This window comes from Eucyclogobius newberryi, unplaced genomic scaffold, assembly GCF_026437365.1.
Source record: "Eucyclogobius newberryi isolate DKJ021-1_F unplaced genomic scaffold, fEucNew1.0.hap1 SCAF_17, whole genome shotgun sequence".
In the NCBI taxonomy this organism is placed as follows: domain Eukaryota; kingdom Metazoa; phylum Chordata; class Actinopteri; order Gobiiformes; family Gobiidae; genus Eucyclogobius; species Eucyclogobius newberryi.
In genome coordinates, this window is record NW_027315801.1 from 3,038,946 (window position 1) to 3,061,241 (window position 22,296).

Genomic DNA, 22,296 nt, shown 5'->3' on the forward strand with positions numbered 1-22,296 from the left:
CATTGTGTGACTTTCACACAGTAGAACATGGGTGGTCGCAGTTTACATGCAGCACAGCAGAGGCAGCTGCACACGGTGGCTCTGCGGCACGAGCCTGACACCTGCTGGACGACACGGGGAAGAGAAAAGTGCAGGAAATAAAACTGATATAAAGTAATCAGGGGAAAAAGAGGAAGCTGAAACCTATGAATAGATAAGTGTAGGTATCCAGCTAAAGAGTTTAACTTACAATAATCATTTACATACAGTAACAGGGCTATTCATTTATTTGTTTGCAAGTTGTCCAACATTTTTTGTGTAGGACACCTCACCTTGTCTCCATGGAGATGCTTTTATATTGATTGCCCCTCAGAATGTGTGAATGAGTCTTTAATAGAACAAATAAATAAAAAACAACTTAATTTTAAATAGTTTGCAGCCAGAGTTATTGCTCACCTATAATATAATGCATTCCTATCATTTACATATTCACCGTCATGAGTTTACAAGTGCTTTTTACAACTTTCAGTGGCCAGCGCAGTCACGGTAAAGCTAACAAACATCAGCATCGTAACTTCCTGCTTAGCACAGAATAAAACGCTCTATAATTAGATGCAGTGTATTTGTACTGGGGCAAAACAGGTTTCATTTTATTACATTTACTTCTACTATCTCTATGGAGACAGTAAGACCCAATCTGTGGCGAGGCGAGCTCACCTACAGTAAGAATGCGTGTTTTTTCCAAGTTTGACAAAGTACCATATTTTCAGGACTATAAGTCGCACCTTTTTTCATAGTTTTGGCCGGGGTGCGACTTTACTTATATTTATACTTATATACTTATACTCCGGAGCGACTTATATGTGATATTATTTGTTATTGTCACACTTGCAACTGCATTTTATTCTTATACTCGGGAGCAACTTATAGTCCGGAAAATACGGTACACCGTCCAGGTAAAGCAATGACATCTTCATGGAGACAAGCAGGCGATGGACCCCAAACCATAAAAATGACATAGTGCATCTTTAATTAACTAGTTAGTAAAGTGTTGGGGGGGTCGGTTAAGCGTTCACCTACCAAATGGAGGTTTCCCAGTTCAAACCTCGATGGAACTTCACCCGTTTCGCTTTCTCCCGTCACTGAAGGCCGAGGTTACACACGGAAGGGCAACGCCAACATGTGCCACTATGAACACAGTTTTTCCACGGTAAACATGAAATATCCACAAACTAAACGTCGACACGCTGAGAACGTAGCTCGGAAATAAAGACGAGTCGACTTGAAGTGCAGTAGAAATGCTCCATGACATTTTTAATACTGAAAACACTGAACAGACATTTATCTCCAAACACAGAATACTCAGGACGCACACAGCCTATTTACAATCCACTAACGTATGTACACGCACCTAATAATAATGATAACAAAATACTTTCTCTCCCGCGTGGGCTTTTTCAGTGGCGACAGAGGAGCACGTACTTATTTACAGGGACGACACGCAAATAACACACGAGATATATATATGTGTGTGTGTTTGTGCTGCTCACCGTGAACAGCACGGAATGGCAATATCATGACTATTTTTTTTTGTATTTTTAAAGCGCCAACAAGCACCTTCGAATCTGTACCCGTTTAATACAAAGCTTCACGTGGGTTCTTTTTTTTTCTTCTTCTTCTTGTTCTTTTTTCTTCTTTACAGAATCGTGTGCTAAATGAAACCAGACAGGACGATACACACGGCACAAGAGCAACAGAAAAGTCACAGTAAAAAGTCTCACAACATTTCCGACACCATTTTTGTTTTGAAAAGTCCTTAGAAACGTGACATAGAGCGTCCATTTTGTTGTTGTTGTTGTTGTTGTTGTTGCTAACAAACTGTGCAAAAACTGCTTTTCTTTTGTTCAAACGAGAGGCAACGCAAAACGGACTCCTCGAACCGCCCGGCGACACCCCTTAAAACCGCTCGAACATTGTCAAATAACGTGATCTGCGCATGACTGAGAAGTATTCTGTATCTGTGAGCTTATAAATGAAGTGAGGTGTTATGACTGCCTTTAACCCACAACCGTAACAGCTGTAAAAATACTTGTAAACACAGTGTTGTCGTTGGAATATGGCTGGACTGTAACAGCAAAAAAATAATGACAAATAATAACAAATTAGTGGATAGATTAAACGCAATGGTATAAAAGAGACAAACCCTAATCCACAAGCACATATTTGATTTATATGGTCGATTACAATCTGTACTATATGAGTTTAAATGGTTTGAAATTAAATATATTCAGATATTATTGTATGAAGTATTTTGGGAAATGCGCACAAAGCATACATTTTGATAAAAGATGTATGTAGTGTCAAAGCCAGCTCAAACGTATAAATGTGTGAGCAATTACCAGTTTTACCCAGGATTACAATGAAGACTAGCGAATAAGCATAATTGTTTATATCTTACGGGGGACGTGCGGTTGCAGAATCGTGCCACGTTACTTGAAAATATGGCACGACAAATCAACAACGGCAGCAGCTCGTGATTAGGCTCCAATGTGACCTTGAAAATCGACAGCAAACACGAATATTAGAGGGACCGCTGCAGTACCTTTACGTTACAGTAGGTGGTGCCATTCACTAGTCCTTCAAGATTCAGCCGGCACACTTCCTGTCGCTTTGTAGACGACGAATACAAGATGTTTAGACGCGTTTGAAGTCGGTCCTGTTAAACAATGCTGGAGCTTTTTATTTGCTGCCTGTAATTAAAACAGCAAATTCACATTTCATTTATTTTCATTCTATTTGAAGTGTGACATGTTGAGCGACTGCGATTGCTTCCATTTAGTTTTGGGTTTTGTCTGTAAACATAGCAACTAGAATTGACTGTTACATCTTATTGGTAGAATTATCCGTTGAAGCATAAAGATGGATGAATCCGGAACATGTCTGAACAAACCTGTACCATTGCAATATGAAGTTGGAGATCCTATTCCACAATTCCAAAAGAAAACATCTGCTCGAAGTCGAGATTTCTCGTTGTTTTCCCTTGATGTTGAGCTTTCGTTGGCACGTTTTCCGTTCTTCACCTGCTCAGTCGTTCTTTCTGCAGTAATACTCAATACTCAGTGTAGCCAGAGTTAGCTTTAGGAGACTGAAAAGTGCATGAGGACTTCACAACCTTTTGGTGAAGGTTAACCCTGTTGTCAACGGCGATGCAACATCCACAATCCATACTTTGGGCGATATTTCTACACGTGGTCCAGTCGAGTTTGTCATCTCTCCCAGAAACTAAAATCCCATTGTTTTTTTCCGCTCGGATTGTCTTCCGTTTCCATGGCGATGCAGGTCCCTGGAATCGCACGTCGCGTCAACGTTTCTTCAGTCCGTGTCGTGTTTTTTTTTGTGTGAAAGTCTTGGCGGGGAGTTTCGGGCTGTTTAGACGATGGAGTCCCAGTCGAAATCGTCCTGGATGTCGTCAGTGGTGAGCATGCGTCTCACCTGGAAGTGTCCCGCGGGGCCCAGAGGGTGCGGCTGTGGCTGGCTCAGCTGACTGTGGTGCCCTGGAGAGGAACAGAGCGGGTCAGTGCGGCGGATCCCCAAACGTGCCACGGGGACACGTCCACAGGCATCAGCAGTTTTTATTTCTATTTTGTTTCATTTGACGACAACTTTGACCGTATACAGTTTAGCCATTTTTCTGGTTTACGTTCTTCATCATTTTGTTGTTGTTTTTGTTTTAGACCTAGTTTTGTCCTTCAAAATCATGAGGCACAAGAGTAAGACTTAAAGGCGTAATGGACGATTTTTTTGGACGAGTCTTATTTCCTCGTGGCCGATTAGTCCTGCCACGTATCAATCATAAAACGCACCTACCGCTCACCTGCAGCCGCGTGTGGCTCGTCCCACGTTTCCCCGTGTCTAAGCGCATGGATCTATCATAATATAGTTCCCTCAGTGTACGGGACAAAATGAAGACGGAGAAAGACAGTTCGAGCTGATTCAGAAGAAGACGGAAATCTACGGGAGACGAGAGATGCGATGCGATCCGTCGCGCTAATAAACAAACGCACTTGTGTTTTTTATGCGTCCACACGGGGGAGTGCGCATGCGCATTTCCGCTTGAGTTCTCAAATTGTCGATTTACACTCCGGAGCGACTTATATGTGATGTTATTTGTTATTTTCACACTGACAACCACAAGAGGGCGCTCTAGGCTCTAAGCGACGCAGAAGAAGAATCTGCACTTCCTCTTCCTCTGGAGTTTGTGGAGTTGTTTAGAAGTGACACAGAGGAAGAAGAATTCAGTGGATTTAGTGATTTGGGGTAAAACTGATGCTTTGCTAAACTTGTTAGCATGTTCTTTATGCTATAGTTATCTGAATAACTGTTCATATGTTACGTTAACATACCAGACACTTACCACAGTTCTGTCTGTGCCTCATGTAGCTGAAGATGTTAGCATTAGCATACGTCATGTAGCTGAAGGTGTTAGCGTTAGCATACGTCATGTAGCTGAAGGTGTTAGCGTTAGCATACGTACACCTATTCACCATGTTCTCTAATCTGTTATCATTTTAAATTGCATTTCAAAATGAAATGTCTTGGTCTTGGATATTATCAAATACATTTTCCCCCAAAAATGCGACTTATACTCGAGTGCGACTTATATATGTTTTTTTCTTCTCTATTATGCTGTTTTTGGCTGGTGCAACTTGTAGTCCGGAAAATACTGTACATGCATTTCCCTATATTTAAAGGGGCTGTTTTTTTCATGTAATAAATTAAAACATGTTTTACCCGAGCTCAGATATGTCTTAAAAGCAGCTCTTAGGGTCAAAGCTTTAGCTTTGCGGTGACAGTAAATTGTGGGTAAACATTGTGGTAAATAATGATCCTCAAAATGCATTAGGTAAGTTAGCAATACACGCCGAGCGCTGCAAACTGTTTAAAATGAACAAATTCTGCATTTCACATTTTTAAGAAAGACAAACAATTAGGTACAGCACCTTTAAATACATATTTTTTCATATTTTGAACAAGGTAAACAAGAAGATAAGTCTACTGTGCATGTTTTAGGATGCTGGAACAAAACAGAGCATCCAAACACATCCCATCCAGGCACAGGGACAACTCCACGACTCCCTGTTGTGCTGCCAAAACATATTTACATTATAATAATCTTAAATGTACGGCAGGAGTTTAATAGAACATGCTACTTCTATATGTATACATGGATTTATTTAGCTTGTCCAGCAGAGAGACAGATGACGTGGCGTTCACCTGTTAGACTGGGGGCGGGGCTGCTGATGGGGGGCAGGTGGGAGTATCCGGGAGGGCCCATCAGAGACATGTTTTGTCTGGAGTCCATGTACAAACTCCCTGTGGAAACATCAAACAGACAAGAGGTCAGTGATTCAGTGCTGCCGTTCACACGTCTGCCACTTCATCACAGGAGCTGTCAATAAATAAATCGTCAACTCGTTCAGTCTTGGTTAAATCATCATCTTTAAGCGTGTTTAAAAATGTTTTAGCAAAATGTAGTTGAGCCAATATGAAGTGGCGTGCAAAAATATCCATACGGCCGGAACTTTTCCTTTTGTCGCATCACAACCACAAACATAAATTGCATTGGCAGCAACACAAAGTAGCACACAATTATGAAGTGGTGGGAAAATAATGCATGATTTCCAGATTTTTGGAAACATAAACAACTGAAAAGTACTCCATGCCAAAGTATTCAGGCCCCCTGAGTCAATACTTTGTGGAACCGCCTTTCGCTGCAATTACAGCAGCATTTCATTTGGGGTTTGTCTCTTCTAGTTTCACATCTACAGACTAAACATTTTGTCCGTTCTTCTTCATTAAACAGCTCAAGCTCAGTCAGATTTAATGGAGAGCGTTTTCAGATCTTGTCACAGATTCTCAACTGGATTTAGGTCTGGACTTTGACTGGGCCGTTCTAACTCATGAACATGTTCTTCATGAAGCTGACTCCATCATGTTTGACAGTCGGGACGATGTCTTCAGAGACATGTGTCGTGGTATTTTTACACAACACACCGTTTTGATTTAAGCCAAAAACATTTGAGCTTTTGGTTGATCAGACCAGAGCAGCTTCTTCCACATGTCTGCTGTGTCCTCCGCATGTCTGCTGTGTCCTCCGCATGTCTGCTGTGTCCTCCGCATGTCTGCTGTGTCCTCCGCATGTCTGCTGTGTCCTCCACATGTCTGCTGTGTCCTCCACATGTCTGCTGTGTCCGCTGTGTCCTCCGCATGTCTGCTGTGTCCTCCACATGTCTGCTGTGTCCTCCGCATGTCTGCTGTGTCCTCCACATGTCTGCTGTGTCCTCCACATGTCTGCTGTGTCCTCCACATGTGCTGTGTCCTCCGCATGTCTGCTGTGTCCTCCACATGTCTGCTGTGTCCTCCTCATGTCTGCTGTGTCCTCCACATGTCTGCTGTGTCCTCCACATGTCTGCTGTGTCCTCCACATGTGCTGTGTCCTCCGCATGTCTGCTGTGTCCTCCACATGTCTGCTGTGTCCTCCACATGTCTGCTGTGTCACATGTCTGCTGTGTCCTCCACATGTCTGCTGTGTCCTCCACATGTCTGCTGTGTCCTCCTCATGTCTGCTGTGTCCTCCACATGTCTGCTGTGTCCTCCTCATGTCTGCTGTGTCCTCCTCATGTCTGCTGTGTCCTCCACATGTCTGCTGTGTCACATGTCTGCTGTGTCCTCCACATGTCTGCTGTGTCCTCCTCATGTCTGCTGTGTCCTCCTCATGTCTGCTGTGTCCTCCACATGTCTGCTGTGTCCTCCACATGTCTGCTGTGTCACATGTCTGCTGTGTCCTCCTCATGTCTGCTGTGTCCTCCGCATGTCTGCTGTGTCCTCCACATGTCTGCTGTGTCCTCCACATGTCTGCTGTGTCACATGTCTGCTGTGTCCTCCGCATGTCTGCTGTGTCCTCCGCATGTCTGCTGTGTCCTCCGCATGTCTGCTGTGTCCTCCACATGTCCGCTGTGTCCTCCACATGTCCGCTGTGTCCTCCACATGTCCGCTGTGTCCTCCACATGTCTGCTGTGTCCTCCACATGTCCGCTGTGTCCTCCGCATGTCCGCTGTGTCCTCCGCATGTCCGCTGTGTCCTCCGCATGTCCGCTGTGTCCTCCGCATGTCCGCTGTGTCCTCCACATGTCCGCTGTGTCCTCCACATGTCCGCTGTGTCCTCCACATGATTCTTACGGCTGCTTTTCAACAGTGGCAGGCTCTTACATAAAGGCCAGATTTATGTAGTTGTCCTGAGCTGTGGATCTCTGCAGCTCCTCCAGACTTCCCATGGGCCTCTTGGCTACATCTCTGGTCAGTGCTGTCTTTGTTCAGCCTGTAGGTTTTGGTGGACGGCCATGTCTTGGTTTGTAGTCGAGCCAAACTCTTTCCATTTCCGGATTGAACTGTGCCCCATGAGACGGGGGAAATAACCTAACCCTGCTTTAAATTCTACACAACTTCATCCCTGACCTGTCTGATGTGTTCCTTGGAATTCTCGATGAACCAGTTGTGGAAGCGCCATCAGAGATTTTCTTTCGTTGATCATATACAACTCGATCATAATTGCTCTATGGCAGAGTTTTTTGTTTGATATGATGACAGCTAAAGTGATCTTCGGTGTGACATAGTAAGACCATGAACACACTCCCCTTCTAGGATTTCAGTATACCAATATGTCAGATGAAGGGAAAGGCCTAGATTGCAGTACAATTTGCAATTGGCTCTATAAGCTCTATTAATATCCATCATCAAACAGCGGTGCTACGGCTAAACTCTAGCTAGTGCCGCTACCACACCTGTGCTGATGTGCTGGTTGTGTTGCCCGTGCTGGTTGTGCTGGCCGCTCTTCTGGTGCATGCCTCCCCCGCTGTGCTGCTGCTGCTGCTGCTGCTGCTGCTGCTGCTGCTGCTGTGCTTGGGACGGTCCACTCTGAGGCGGGTGGGACGGGTGCTGCGGGTGGGACGGGTGGGACGGGTGAGGGGGGTGGGCACTGCTCTGCGGCGGGATGACTCCGGTCGCGGTGAAAAACTGGTTTATGGACGAGCACAGGTCGGCCATCTGCGCCGCGTCTAAAGTCCAGTTATTGAGCTCGGCCTGACGCATGCTCTCCTTCAGACCTGGGCAGAGGCATGAGGGACAGGAAGAACAGAGAAACGTCATGTGAAAGAGGTTTCCAGTGCTATGGTAACTGCTATGGTATGTCTTTATTTGTACAGGGACAGTACACAACAATACATTAACCGAGGTTCCAGGGGTGAATGCTAATGTACAGGTTTATGTATGTTCTTATTCTTATTTTTTTCATCTGATAGCTTATTAATATGACTTATTCATTGTTTTATTGTTTTGTGTTGCATCGATCACCAAGACAAGCTCCTATATTTGTGAATTTTGTTCATTGACAATGGCAATAAACCTATTCTGATTCTGTTCATCCAATACACATATAGACTAAATTACTATACGTAAATGAAACAGACACTACAGAGAGTCAAATCATTAAAATACTATTCTAAAATCAACATCCATCCGTTCATAACGCATACACCAAGCCTCTCTTCCTCCATCAAGGCTCAAACGTGATCATTCAACATAAAGCTCATCCTTAATGTGTACGAACTTGTTTAAATATCAGCCGCTCCTTTGTCAGATGTGCCAACATTTGAAAACCTGTACAAATCTGCCCATGAGTATCAACAAAGCCTTGTACAAAATATAGAAATACATCGTATTTTCCGGACTATAAGTCGCACCAGCCAAAAAAATCATTATAGAGAAAAAAGTACTTGAGTATGAAATGCAGTTGCAAGTGTGAAAATAACAAATAATATCGCATATAAGTCACTCCGGAGTATAAGTATAAAAGTATAAGAATAAGTATAAGTCGCACCCCGGCCAAAACTTTGAAAAAACGTGCGACTTATAGTACTACTAATACGGTACGCATTTTTTTTGTGTTGGACCGGTGATCACAGTATATTTTCCCCTTAGCTTGAGGCAGGTTAGCATCACGTTTGGTTATGTTTCTTGGGACATAAATCACTTTGAGCGGATGATCTGTGCCTCCGACATCCCAAAAAACGCAAACAATTCAGTTCATTTTAATTCAACATCATAATTATGTGTCATCTATGTTTGCTTTACACTAGGCAAATCCCAGATGATGACATTTTATCCAGTCTCACCGCCGACCTTCAAAAACACCTGCCGCTTTCCGTTGCAATAAGAGCCACAAAGCATTGAACATTTCCACATTTCTGTCGACTCCCTGAACGCAACACCCTTTCACTCCTCTCCGTTCACACAAAAGGAGAGCCGTTTATTTCCCGGCGCAATATTTCCACAGACACTTCCCTTTGAGCTACATTTGGCCTGCTGCTCGGGAGACGTGCCGGGCGGCGTGAGGGATGGCGTCTCTCGTGTTCGGGGAGGTCAAGCGCCGCGGGAAGGAAACGAGGAGCGAGGAGGACGAGGAGGGAGGGAGGGAAGGAGGGAAGGACCACGCGGAGCATTTGAAAGCAGCCCCCGTGTCGCGCGGCTTTGTGCAGCGTCCGTGATAACAGGCTGTTAGCGAGCCGGGCCTAATTGGATTATTCACATCATACGTTGGGGAGAGAGGGAGGCGGACGCGGGAGATGTGTGTGATGCTGCATAATGACTTTTATTAGGCCAGAACCATTACTAAACTGAGGGCTGGAATATAGAGCCTCCAGGGCCGGAGTGGAAACAGGGAGAGGCATTGTACGGCCGGCATCAGCCACAGTCAACAGAGAGAGCATGGATATAAGAGTTCCCTGCAATAGACCTGCGGCTGCTTCCAAAAAAACATTATTAATGACGTTGTGAGGACCGTTCTCCTGACACACGCGTGGAAGGAGCTTTTCAGAATCTGGATTGAGATGATGATCACAAACGTTGAACTCGATCGTTTCTATTCATGACTAGACCCCAGAAAACACTATATTTCAACCAAATTGAATCTGTAGTCAAATCTGTGATAAATAATATTGATCCAATAGAATGCTCTGTGATTATATATACTATATTATAACATAGTAAACAGTTTTGTGGAAGGCACGCACAGGACACTGGTATGTGTTGTATTTGTTTAAGTCAAATGTAGCAGTAATGGAGAGAGAGCAAATACAACATTGCGTTACCTTGAAAAGGCGACAGGTCCACGTCAGCCCAGTTGTAGCTGGTGGCGATGCGACAGCTTTCTTTGAGCCAGTCCAGGTTTGGATACCAGTCTGAGGACAGGCCTGGACCCAACACACAAAAGGAACAGGTTATGTACTGTACGTGCTTCTGTATATCTTTTAAAACAAACTGGCTTTTCCCCCCTTTCTTATAAAGTCTGGAGCTTTTGTAACTGTCTTGGCAATGTAAGATGTGTGTGCACTTGTGTCCATGTGATGAATGAAATAATACATTCAATAGCCTATATTTTACATAAAAGTGTTTGTAATGATAAGAGTTTCACCAATGATCGCGGCCCGGCACTCCGCCACTTGGCTCGATTCTATTATGGCCCTTGGAGGAAAGATAAGAGTGATTTGCATAAAGATTTGAAATGAGATTCTTCTTCTTGTCTCATGTTCTAATGTAAATGATTTGTTGAACTCTGTTACATCTAGTGTTTTGAATGTTCTGGACACCATCGCCCCTATAAAGGCTAAAATGGTTAAAAATAAGCAGAAGGCGCCGTGGAGAAATGATGATTCGGTCAGGGCACAGAAAAGGGAGTGCCGCAGGGCCGAACGGAAATGGCGCAAGTCAAAGCTCCAGGTTCAAAAAGAGATTTACAAAGAAAAGCTGAACATGTACAACCTAATCTTATGTAGAACTAGGGAAAGATATTTTTCTGAAATAATTGGAAGCTGCAGTAACAACTTGCGTGTCCTGTTTGCCACAGTAAACAGATTAACAAACCCTCCAGCTCAGCTGCCGTTAGAACTCATTTCCACATCCAAGTGTAATGAGTTTGCATTATTCTTTAATGACAAAGTTCAGGGCATTAAAAATGCTATAAATCCCACAATGCAAAAAATTACCCTAAAACCACCAAGACACTTAGAGCTAACTCACTTTGCACCAGTAACTGACAAAACTGTCCATGAGATCATCACCAGTCTGAGTTCATCTACATGCTGCCTTGATGTGTTACCCACCAGATTTCTAAAGTCTGTGCTGAACAGTTTGTTAGCACCACTCACTCACATAGTTAACATGTCGCTTCAATCTGGAACATTCCCAATGTCTTTGAAAACTGCGGTCATAAAGCCTCTCCTAAAGAAGAGCAGTCTTGATGCCGCAGTACTGAGTCATTACCGGCCCGTCTCTAATCTGCCATTTTGGGGCAAAGTCCTTGAAAAGGTTGTTTACCAACAGCTCACAGATTTCCTCTTAATAAACAACTCATTTGATGTTTTTCAGTCAGGTTTTAGACCTCATCACAGCACTGAGACTGCTCTTGTCAAGGTGACAAATGACATCCGCCTGAACACTGACACGGGCAAAGCCTCAGTCTTAATTCTGTTAGATCTGATGCTGCTTTTGACACTGTCGATCATGGGATCCTCTTACAGAGACTAGAGGACTGGGTGGGCATCACTGGCCCCGCCCTAAACTGGTTAAGGTCCTATCTGGAAGATAGGAAGTACTTTGTTGAAATTGGTAGCTGTGTCTCAGACCACATGACCCTGACCTGTGGAGTGCCCCAACCTCTACATGCTGCCGTTAGGTCAGTTGATACGCAGTGAAAATGTGTCCTATCACAATGATGCAGACGACACTCAGATCTATGTTTCACTATCGGCAGGTGACTATGGACCAGTGGATTCACTCTGTCACTGCATCCAACAGATCAGTGTGTGGATGCAAAACAACTTTCTCCAGCTGAACTCAAACACGACTGAAATAATCGTTTTTGGCCCACAGAAACAAAGAGAAAGTGTTAGCGGTCACCTCCAGAGTCTCGCTCTAAAACCTACAAACCAAATTAGAAATCTGGGGGTAATAATGGACTCAGACTTGAACTTTAATAGCCACGTCAAATCAATAACATCAGCAGCTTTTTACCATCTAAAAAACATTGCCAAAATCAAAAATATAGTGTCAAAACCAGATTTAGAGAGACTTATCCATGCGTTTGTCTCCAGTAGATTAGACTACTGTAACGGCCTGCTCACTGGTCTCTCCAAACGAGCTGTAAAACAGCTGCAGTACATCCAGAACGCTGCTGCTCGGGTCCTGACCAGAACCAGGAAGTATGAGCACATTAGTCCTGTTCTCAGGTCTCTGCACTGCCCCCTGTGGCTCAGAGAATAGACTTTAAAGCAGCTCTGCTTGTGTACAAGTCTCTCCATGGCCTAGCACCAAAGTACATCTTGGATATGTTAGTGCCATATGAACCATCTCGGACTCTGAGGACCTCAGGGACCGGCCTCCTGCTGGTGCCAGAGTCAGGACAAAACATGGGGAATCTGCGTTTCAGTTTTATGCAGCTAAAATCTGGAACAGTCTTCCTGAAGATGTGAGACAGGCTTCTACTCTGACAATGTTCAAATCTAAGCTAAAAACAGTTTTGTTTAGCTGCGCATATGACTGAAAGGATTTTTTCTTTGCACTCTTCTCTTTTGTTTGTGATTTTATTAGTTTAGAAAATCAGTTGGATTGATAATTTTTAATTTAGTTAATTTTATTGTATTTCTGTTTCTGTAATTTCTTTGTGACTTTAATGCATTTTTCCTGCTGTGTGAAGCACTTTGAATTGCCTTGTGTATGAAATGTGCTCTACAAATAAACTTGTCTTGCCTTCTTCTCTTGGTGAAACCCGGGTCGTTCTCACGCCTCAGTCCTGGTTTGGACGAGCTAACTTTGACTTACTGAAAGTGATGTTTATTTACCCAGTCATTTAAAGGTAAGATATGTGTAGCCTGCGCTCCTACTGGTTTACAAAGGAACTACAATCACAGCTGTTTGGTACAGCCATGTCTGAAGCGAAAGCAAATCAGAATGTCCAGAATTCCCTCACTGAGCTGCAGAGGCTGCACTAGCACTGCCTCATGATTGGCAGAAGAGAGGACTTTTAGGGTTTCTTTTGGCCTGTTGGCTTTATTAGAATTGGGGGTGAGAGAATGGAGGACAATCAGCAAACTGCCGAAGCTGGGACCCAAACTCACGACATTGAGGCCGGCTGCACAGAGCCTGGCATATGTGCTTCTGTTTTAACCCCTCGACCACCAGACCGCACAGCATTTTCAGTTTAAACCAACTAGTTTTTGATGTAGGAACTGGCAGGTTTGTGCTTTCTGATTGGATAAACAACCACAAGCAGCATGTTTTCATAATGAACACTTTATTATAACATGATTATATGACATGATGACGCACATCGCTCCCTCAGGACAGAACCATCGCATCCTGGTGTAACATGGGGTGATCTAGGACCCTGGACTGGAGAGACTGTGTGACTTCATGTTGTTTACTCATGCTGCGCACACACATACACACGCACGCACGCACGCACGCACACACACACGCACTCGCACGCACACACACACACTCGCATAAACGCAAACACACACACACGCACTCGCACACGCACGCACACACACACATATACACACACATACACACGCACGCACACACACACGCACTCGCACACACACACTTACACAAACACACACACGCACGCACACACACTCACACACACGCACGCACACACACACACACACACACACACTCGCACGCACACACACACACACGCACGCACACACTTACACAAACACACACATGCACGCACACACACACACACACTTACACAAACACACACACGCACGCACACACACTCGCACACACACACACACGCACGCACACACACACACACACACACACACACCACACAAACACACACACCACACACACACCACACACACACACACCACACACACACACACACACACACACACACACACACCACACACACACACACACCACACACACACCACACACACACACACCACACACACACACACACACACCACACACACACACACACCACACACACACCACACACACACACACCACACACACACACACACACCCACACATTCTCAATCTGGTGTATTTTATATCATCATTCCACACAGAAGTAAAATAAGGACATGCAGTATGTTTTATAGACAGGCCAGGAGTGAGCCACCTTTTTAAGTCTTATCTCACCCTGAGCCCTTTATATAGGTCTATAATACATTTAACATACACTTTCCCCCCAATCACTCAGAGTGCAGGAATGTAGCTCTGGCCGTTCTGACCCTCGTTGACCTCTGCATGTGCAGTATATTATCATAAAAGGGACGATTCTTGGGACGCTCCTTGTGGTCTGCTGCTTTTGTTAGTTTGAAAACATTAAAATAAAAGATGCAAGTCATCTTTGCTTTGCTCTTTTTACCATGTAAATATCTTATATATATTATATTATATATATATTATAATCATAAATACTTTTTGTTGTGGTTGCACATAATTTCCTGAACAAAAAAAACAAAACTTTGATTAACAAAAGTGCGCTTTTCTCCACTTTTTGGCTCAAAATACTAGACTTTGGCGGGGTCTTTAGACTAAATTGGACATTTACTTTGGACTTGAATTCATGTTATTAGTTTTCTTTTGCTTGATATGTTCTCTCTGGTCCTGTTCTGTTCCATGTGTTATAGACTTTTCTTTTGGCGTGCAACATGTGGTTAAACCTGTGGCACAATGTTGTCAGTGAAGACTGTTCAGATCTAGTAAAACCCCTGGCAGGTCCTGTAAGAATAGAGCTGGCAGTGAAAGAGTTAAGAATACATTTGATTTGTTATTTTATTTCAGTCTGGAGACGCATGGGAATCAAAATTTGAAATCCAAATCTTACACACACGGCCTGGAACATACAATGGTGAAATGCAGAACATGTTGAACATTGTGAAATAAAGACTAAACTATAAACATGAGCTTTCAACCGCTGGTCTGACTCAAACTGTCATCACATTGCACAATATGACACTTACATTGAAGATGAAGGCTCTCTTTTCTCCTTTCACACCACGCCACATTTTGATGACTAATTTATTTTCAAGTATTAAACATCCCATAAAAACAGGAATGTGGATTTGTGTGACTAATAAATTATGCAAGCGTCCTGTCGAGCCATCCTTCATCCCCGTCCTAAAATATTTCATTTAATATGGGTAAAACCGCTGTCAAATGAACGGCGATAACTCCAACAACCTGCCACTAGGGGGAGTAACTTCACTTCGGTGTGAACACAATCCGGTCTCAAATCAAAGGGAGAGGCACGCTCGCCTTCACCTTTCCTTCATGCACAAACAAACAATGAGACCTAAAGCCACAGCAGGATTTGATATATCCATCTATTGGTTGAGGGGAATGATAAACAAAGTAAAATGCTCTTTCTTTTGGCCTGGGAATATGACGTGGGAAAGGCTCGGCGGCGCTACAGAGGATCTGGGCCGTATTAGACTCGCCCGGCCTCATAAGACGGGATGCCGAGGGAGGAAGAGAGCGGGAGAGGCTCGGGGATACGGGAGAGCTTATCTGTCCAACGCTGCCAAGGAAATATGATGCAGTCATTACCACAATAAACAAAATGTGAACTGCAACTTGTACATAATATCCTCTCTCGACTCAGGACCGGTGCACGATGTTGCTTGTTGTATGTTATGTTCTGTGGAAGGACGTGAGGGTTTGTGCTGTGGAAATGTGCTCTTCAAAACTTTTCCTGACAATCACTGTGGCTCAGAGAAGAGACTTTAAAGCAGCTCTGCTTGTGTAAGTCTCTCCATGGCCTAGCACCAAAGTACATCTCAGACATGTTAGTGCCATATGAACCATCTCAGACTTTGAGGACCTCAGGGACCGGCCTCCTGCTGGTGCCAGAGTCAGGACTAAACACGGACCGGCCTCCTGCTGGTGCCAGAGTCAGGACTAAACACGGACCGGCCTCCTGCTGGTGACAGAGTCAGGACTAAACATGGACCAGCCTCCTGCTGGTGCCAGAGTCAGGACTAAACATGGACCAGCGTCCTGCTGGTGCCAGAGTCAGGACTAAACACGGACAGGCCTCCTGCTGGTGCCAGAGTCAGGACTAAACATGGACCGGCCTCCTGCTGGTGCCAGAGTCAGGACTAAACATGGAGCGGCCTCCTGCTGGTGCTAGAGTCAGGACTAAACACGGACTGGCCTCCTGCTGGTGCCAGAGTCAGGACTAAACATGGACCAGCCTCCTGCTGGTGCCAGAGTCAGGACTAAACACGGACCGGCCTCCTGATGGTGCTAGAGTCAGGACTAAACACGGACCGGCCTCCTGCTGGTGCCAGAGTCAGGACTAAACACGGACCGGCCTCCTGCTGGTGCCAGAGTCAGGACTAAACATGGACCGGCCTCCTGCTGGTGCCAGAGTCAGGACTAAACATGGACCGGCCTCCTGCTGGTGCCAGAGTCAGGACTAAACATGGACCGGCCTCCTGCTGGTGCCAGAGTCAGGACTAAACATGGACCGGCCTCCTGCTGGTGCCAGAGTCAGGACTAAACATGGACCGGCCTCCTGCTGGTGCCAGAGACAGGACTAAACATGGACCGGCCTCCTGCTGGTGCCAGAGTCAGGACTAAACATGGACCGGCCTCCTGCTGGTGCCAGAGTCAGGACTAAACACGGACCGGCCTCCTGCTGGTGCCAGAGTCAGGACTAAACACGGAGCGGCCTCCTGCTGGTGCTAGAGTCAGGACTAAACACGGACCGGCCTCCTGCTGGTGCCAGAGTCAGGACTAAACATGGACCAGCCTCCTGCTGGTGCCAGAGTCAGGACTAAACATGGACCAGCCTCCTGCTGGTGCCAGAGTCAGGACTAAACATGGAGCGGCCTCCTGCTGGTGCTAGAGTCAGGACTAAACACGGACCGGCCTCCTGCTGGTGCCAGAGTCAGGACTAAACATGGACCAGCCTCCTGCTGGTGCCAGAGTCAGGACTAAACATGGAGCGGCCTCCTGCTGGTGCTAGAGTCAGGACTAAACACGGACCGGCCTCCTGCTGGTGCCAGAGTCAGGACTAAACATGGACCGGCCTCCTGCTGGTGCCAGAGTCAGGACTAAACATGGACCGGCCTCCTGCTGGTGCCAGAGTCAGGACTAAACATGGACCGGCCTCCTGCTGGTGCCAGAGTCAGGACTAAACATGGACCGGCCTCCTGCTGGTGCCAGAGTCAGGACTAAACATGGAGCGGCCTCCTGCTGGTGCTAGAGTCAGGACTAAACATGGACCGGCCTCCTGCTGGTGCCAGAGACAGGACTAAACATGGACCGGCCTCCTGCTGGTGCCAGAGTCAGGACTAAACATGGACCGGCCTCCTGCTGGTGCCAGAGTCAGGACTAAACACGGACCGGCCTCCTGCTGGTGCCAGAGTCAGGACTAAACATGGAGCGGCCTCCTGCTGGTGCTAGAGTCAGGACTAAACACGGACCGGCCTCCTGCTGGTGCCAGAGTCAGGACTAAACATGGACCAGCCTCCTGCTGGTGCCAGAGTCAGGACTAAACATGGACCAGCCTCCTGCTGGTGCCAGAGTCAGGACTAAACATGGAGCGGCCTCCTGCTGGTGCTAGAGTCAGGACTAAACACGGACCGGCCTCCTGCTGGTGCCAGAGTCAGGACTAAACATGGACCAGCCTCCTGCTGGTGCCAGAGTCAGGACTAAACATGGAGCGGCCTCCTGCTGGTGCTAGAGTCAGGACTAAACACGGACCGGCCTCCTGCTGGTGCCAGAGTCAGGACTAAACATGGACCGGCCTCCTGCTGGTGCCAGAGTCAGGACTAAACATGGACCGGCCTCCTGCTGGTGCCAGAGTCAGGACTAAACATGGACCGGCCTCCTGCTGGTGCCAGAGTCAGGACTAAACATGGACCAGCCTCCTGCTGGTGCCAGAGTCAGGACTAAACATGGAGCGGCCTCCTGCTGGTGCTAGAGTCAGGACTAAACATGGACCGGCCTCCTGCTGGTGCCAGAGTCATGACTCAACATAGACCGGCCTCCTGCTGGTGCTAGAGTCAGGACTAAACACGGACCGGCCTCCTGCTGGTGCCAGAGTCAGGACTAAACATGGACCAGCCTCCTGCTGGTGCCAGAGTCAGGACTAAACATGGACCGGCCTCCTGCTGGTGCCAGAGTCAGGACTAAACATGGACCGGCCTCCTGCTGGTGCCAGAGTCAGGACTAAACATGGACCGGCCTCCTGCTGGTGCCAGAGTCAGGACTAAACATGGACCGGCCTCCTGCTGGTGCCAGAGTCAGGACTAAACATGGACCGGCCTCCTGCTGGTGCCAGAGTCAGGACTAAACATGGACCGGCCTCCTGCTGGTGCCAGAGTCAGGACTAAACATGGACCTTCCTGAAGATGTGACCATGTTCAAATCTAGGCTAAAAACAGTTTTGAATTGCTTTGTGTATGAAATGTGCTCTACAAATAAACTTGCCTTTAACCTTTCATTCATCATCCACTGCTTGTTCCCTTTAAGGGTCTTTGGTGACAGGAGCCTATCCCACTGACTTTGGGCCTTAGGCGGGGCACACTCTGGATGGGTCCAGCTCGTCACAGGGTTAACTCAGAGACATAGACACACAGACAAACATTCACTCTCACATTCACTCACTAGGGCCATTCATGGTTGTCCAAACACAACGGTGGGAAGAAGCCAGAGAACAGTAACAATAATATGGCTTTTAACCACCAGTTACAATTATTGTCCCCAGTCATTTCACCACTTTTGTATTGTATTAAGAGTGATTCATGCATAATCTTCATTCTCCTGCCGACAAGACGCCATTGCTCTGTCAGTCCAGGTCTTCACCGCTCCCTCGACTGCGTTGTACTTAGTTCAGCAGGTTTATTTTCTTAAAGAGGGATGATTCAGCAGTGTAACGTAGCTATTTATACTATTATTCTTCTGCATGCAAACGCCATCCACAAATATTGATGAACACCCCATGTCCATTAAAGTCACCACACGCTACTGCTGTTTTTATCGTTCAAAAGTGGCTACGAGACAATTTAAAGCCCGACATGTGTCACTCAGGGTCTTCATTTTTCAAATAATCACAAGAAGCAAAGGGATGCGGGCAGGGACAGGGGGTAAGTGAAAACAGACATTTTCTGAGCCGTAGGTGCAGGACAATACAGGAGTACACAAAAATACAAGTAAACTAATGACAAGGTTATAAGCTCACTCAAGTGTCTCCTTTTAAATACTTCTAAAACTCACTTTTTCTTCTTTAAGTCAGTGAAGCTTAATCTTTGTAATTATTATTATTTATTTTATTACAACCATGTTAATCGACGATATGTGTGGGACAAAAATGGAGACCCGAAGAAGCTATTAGAAGCGATTAGATTTAGTAAATTTTTCAGACAAAATACTGTAAGAACCTGTGCCTGACCCGGATTTATTACGGATGAGAACGAGGACAAACAATACGGCCTGGGACAATGCTTTTCATCCAATTAAAGACGTGATGTGAATTATAGGGAAACAACTGCCCAAGACTGTCCCAGGCAGTGGCTTCTCTCTCATGGTACGTATCGTCAAGAGTGAAAGGGCGAGGCACGATGAGACCCACGCGGAAAGAACTGGAGGATATCATCCCAGACGGTCGCTTCTGCGCCACGGTAGCAGACGGCAGGAAGTGGGCGGGGCCGACAGATCAAACTAAGACCCTTTAACTTCACTCACGACATAGGACTGGGCTCACCTGTGCCGGGGCAGGGCTGCGTGCTGTGGCTCTGGTGGGACAGCGGCTGCGGGTGCTGCGGGTGCTGCGGGTGAGGCTGGAGGTGCTGCTGATGGTGATGCGGGGGCGGGACAGGGGCGAGCTGGAGGGGGGAGGGCTGGTAGGAGCAGGACGTCCTGGACTGAGGGTCCGAGGGAAGACCCATCAAACCTGCGGCACAGAGAGGAACGCGCATGTACAACGTTGTGAAGTGGAATAACATCATGGATGAAATACTTCTGAGACTAAAATACATCAGTTTGTTGCAACGGCGCAGTAAAAACAGAAAGAACTGCAGAGAATATGAAAGAGAAATTACAACAGCATTCACCTCAGGCCTTTACCACATTGATCATTTTAAAAGCAAAGTTTGAAAATGAAGTATTGAATCAATCCTTGGTCAATAGACACACATTAATACCATTTAGTATGGATCATTAGGCAAAATAATCATAATAATCATGCAAAAATGTACCAAGAAATGATTACGGGGTTCATGTAGATCAGAATGCAGCAGATATTGTTCCACTCTTATTTGAAGGTGGACTGTTTAGCCCTAACCTTTAAAATTATAATACTTCATAATTCACAAGGTCAAAAGATGAATCGTGCAATTGAGTAAAATCAGCCTTTTGCTTGTTAAAAACCTAGTAACCAAAGTAAGACCACAGCGTGTTTGTTTTGTTTGTCTGGTCTATAGTAGGGGTGGGCAAACTACGGCCCGCGGGCCACATACGGCCCGTTTGTCTTTATAATGCGGCGCGCCAAACATGCCAAGTAATGTAGTAGTAGTATTTTTATTACCTTAGGCATCTGTCTGCACTTGTATCCTTAATAACGATGAGGTGAAATGAATTAAATCATAGATTCAATAGCCTATATTTGACAGAAAAGTTATATTTTGTCTGATATTTAATTTTGTAGAATATTTTTTTTCACACCAATGATCGTGGGCCGGACCCTTCGCTACTTGCCTGGATTCGAATATGGCCCTCGGAGGTAAATAATTGTCCACCCCTGGTCTATAGGCTGTTTTGTCAGGCCAGTATAGCATGAACTGGGGGTGACGAGTGAGTAGGACATTCATCAAATCGTCGCAGACACCACAGCAGTTGGGTATTGTTACATTTGCAACAGCTTTCCCTACAGTCCACAGTCGATTCAGTAAATTTTTCACAACAAACTTAACGATTCCTTTCATGATCAGCGATGCGCGGGCTGCGTTTCTCTCTCCCGCACACATGCGCACACACACACACGCACGCACGCACACACGCACACACGCGCACACACACACGCACGCACGCACGCACGCACACACGCGCACACACACACGCACGCACGCACACACACACGCGCACACACACACGCACGCACGCACGCACACACACGCACGCACACACACACACACACACATATTGAAGAGGGCCTCGTGTCAGTAGCTGCAGTTGAACAGATCACATCCACCGCTCTGTGTTTGTGCGGCGGGAGCGTAAGAACGAGCAGACACTACCGCTAAGCTAAAAGGGAGGCGGGGGGGCGGGGGAGGCGCGGCGGTGGGAGGGCGCCCGCTGGTCTGAAAGCAATTAGCGCGACGCTTCGCAAAGTTTCAACCCAATCTAATTAGCTCCTATCAAAACCTCAGACCCCATGTACGGTTGTAAACTTTTTTTCCCCCTCCCTTCATCTCCTTAATTGACTGAGCGCGCCGTAAAGAGCAGATATGCGGAACTGCCGATAGTTTGTTTATTAAAAGACAATAGAGCACGAGTGGTGCGCGGCGAAAGGTGAACGCGGGCAGGTTTTACTGCTATGACAACAGCAGCGTCTGTGTGTGCGTGCCGCCTTTCATTTGGAGCTTTGGAGGTTTGACAATTAATTATATGCATCCAGCCTGATAGCGTAGGGGGGCATGTCGCTGTCATGCGTGTGCCAGCGGAGAGACGGGGGAACGGCCACGGTGGGCGTCGGTTGCTGTGACTTCGGAACTCACGTGTCGATGTGAGGAGTGGAGCTGCTGCCTCAAAGCCTTTATTTTACTTGTTTGCACTTAACATGGTTGTCACATAATTGAGATTTGGTGTTAGCGCGCCATCTACTGCCAGCAGAGGGACTACACCGTGCAACATGATCAGTCTTTAAGTTGGAATTAACGCAATGTGATTAATGGACTTAAAACCTATGCAGCAGGGTTAAGGTTTAGGATTGTGATGCAATAATTTGGGGGTCATTTCTGAGGCTTGACTGACACAAAATACCGTATTTTCCTCGGAAAAAAGTCATTCGAAAGATGTTATAACGTGAATGTACACCAAGCAAAGCAGGTTTATGTACATCCAATACACATATAGACAAAATGACCAGGCACCGGTACATAAATGAAACAGACACTACAGAGAGTCAAATCATTAAAATACTATTCCAAAATCAACACCCAGCCGTTCATAACGC

General features: G+C 46.0%; 1 protein-coding gene across 1 annotated transcript in view; it reads right to left on the reverse strand.

Moving 5' to 3' along the window:
* Positions 1-1,267: 1,267 nt before the first annotated feature.
* LOC140362621 (forkhead box protein J3-like) overlaps positions 1,268-22,296 on the reverse strand; it is an 81,448-nt gene continuing 60,419 nt past the window's right edge. The window contains exons 9-13 of the mRNA XM_072448726.1: positions 19,828-20,016; positions 10,184-10,285; positions 7,820-8,140; positions 5,254-5,352; positions 1,268-3,533 (exon numbers count right to left, since the gene is read on the reverse strand). Coding sequence (XP_072304827.1) covers positions 3,409-3,533; positions 5,254-5,352; positions 7,820-8,140; positions 10,184-10,285; positions 19,828-20,016 — 836 coding nt within the window. The 3' untranslated portion in view covers positions 1,268-3,408. The remainder of the gene's footprint in view (positions 3,534-5,253; positions 5,353-7,819; positions 8,141-10,183; positions 10,286-19,827; positions 20,017-22,296) is intronic.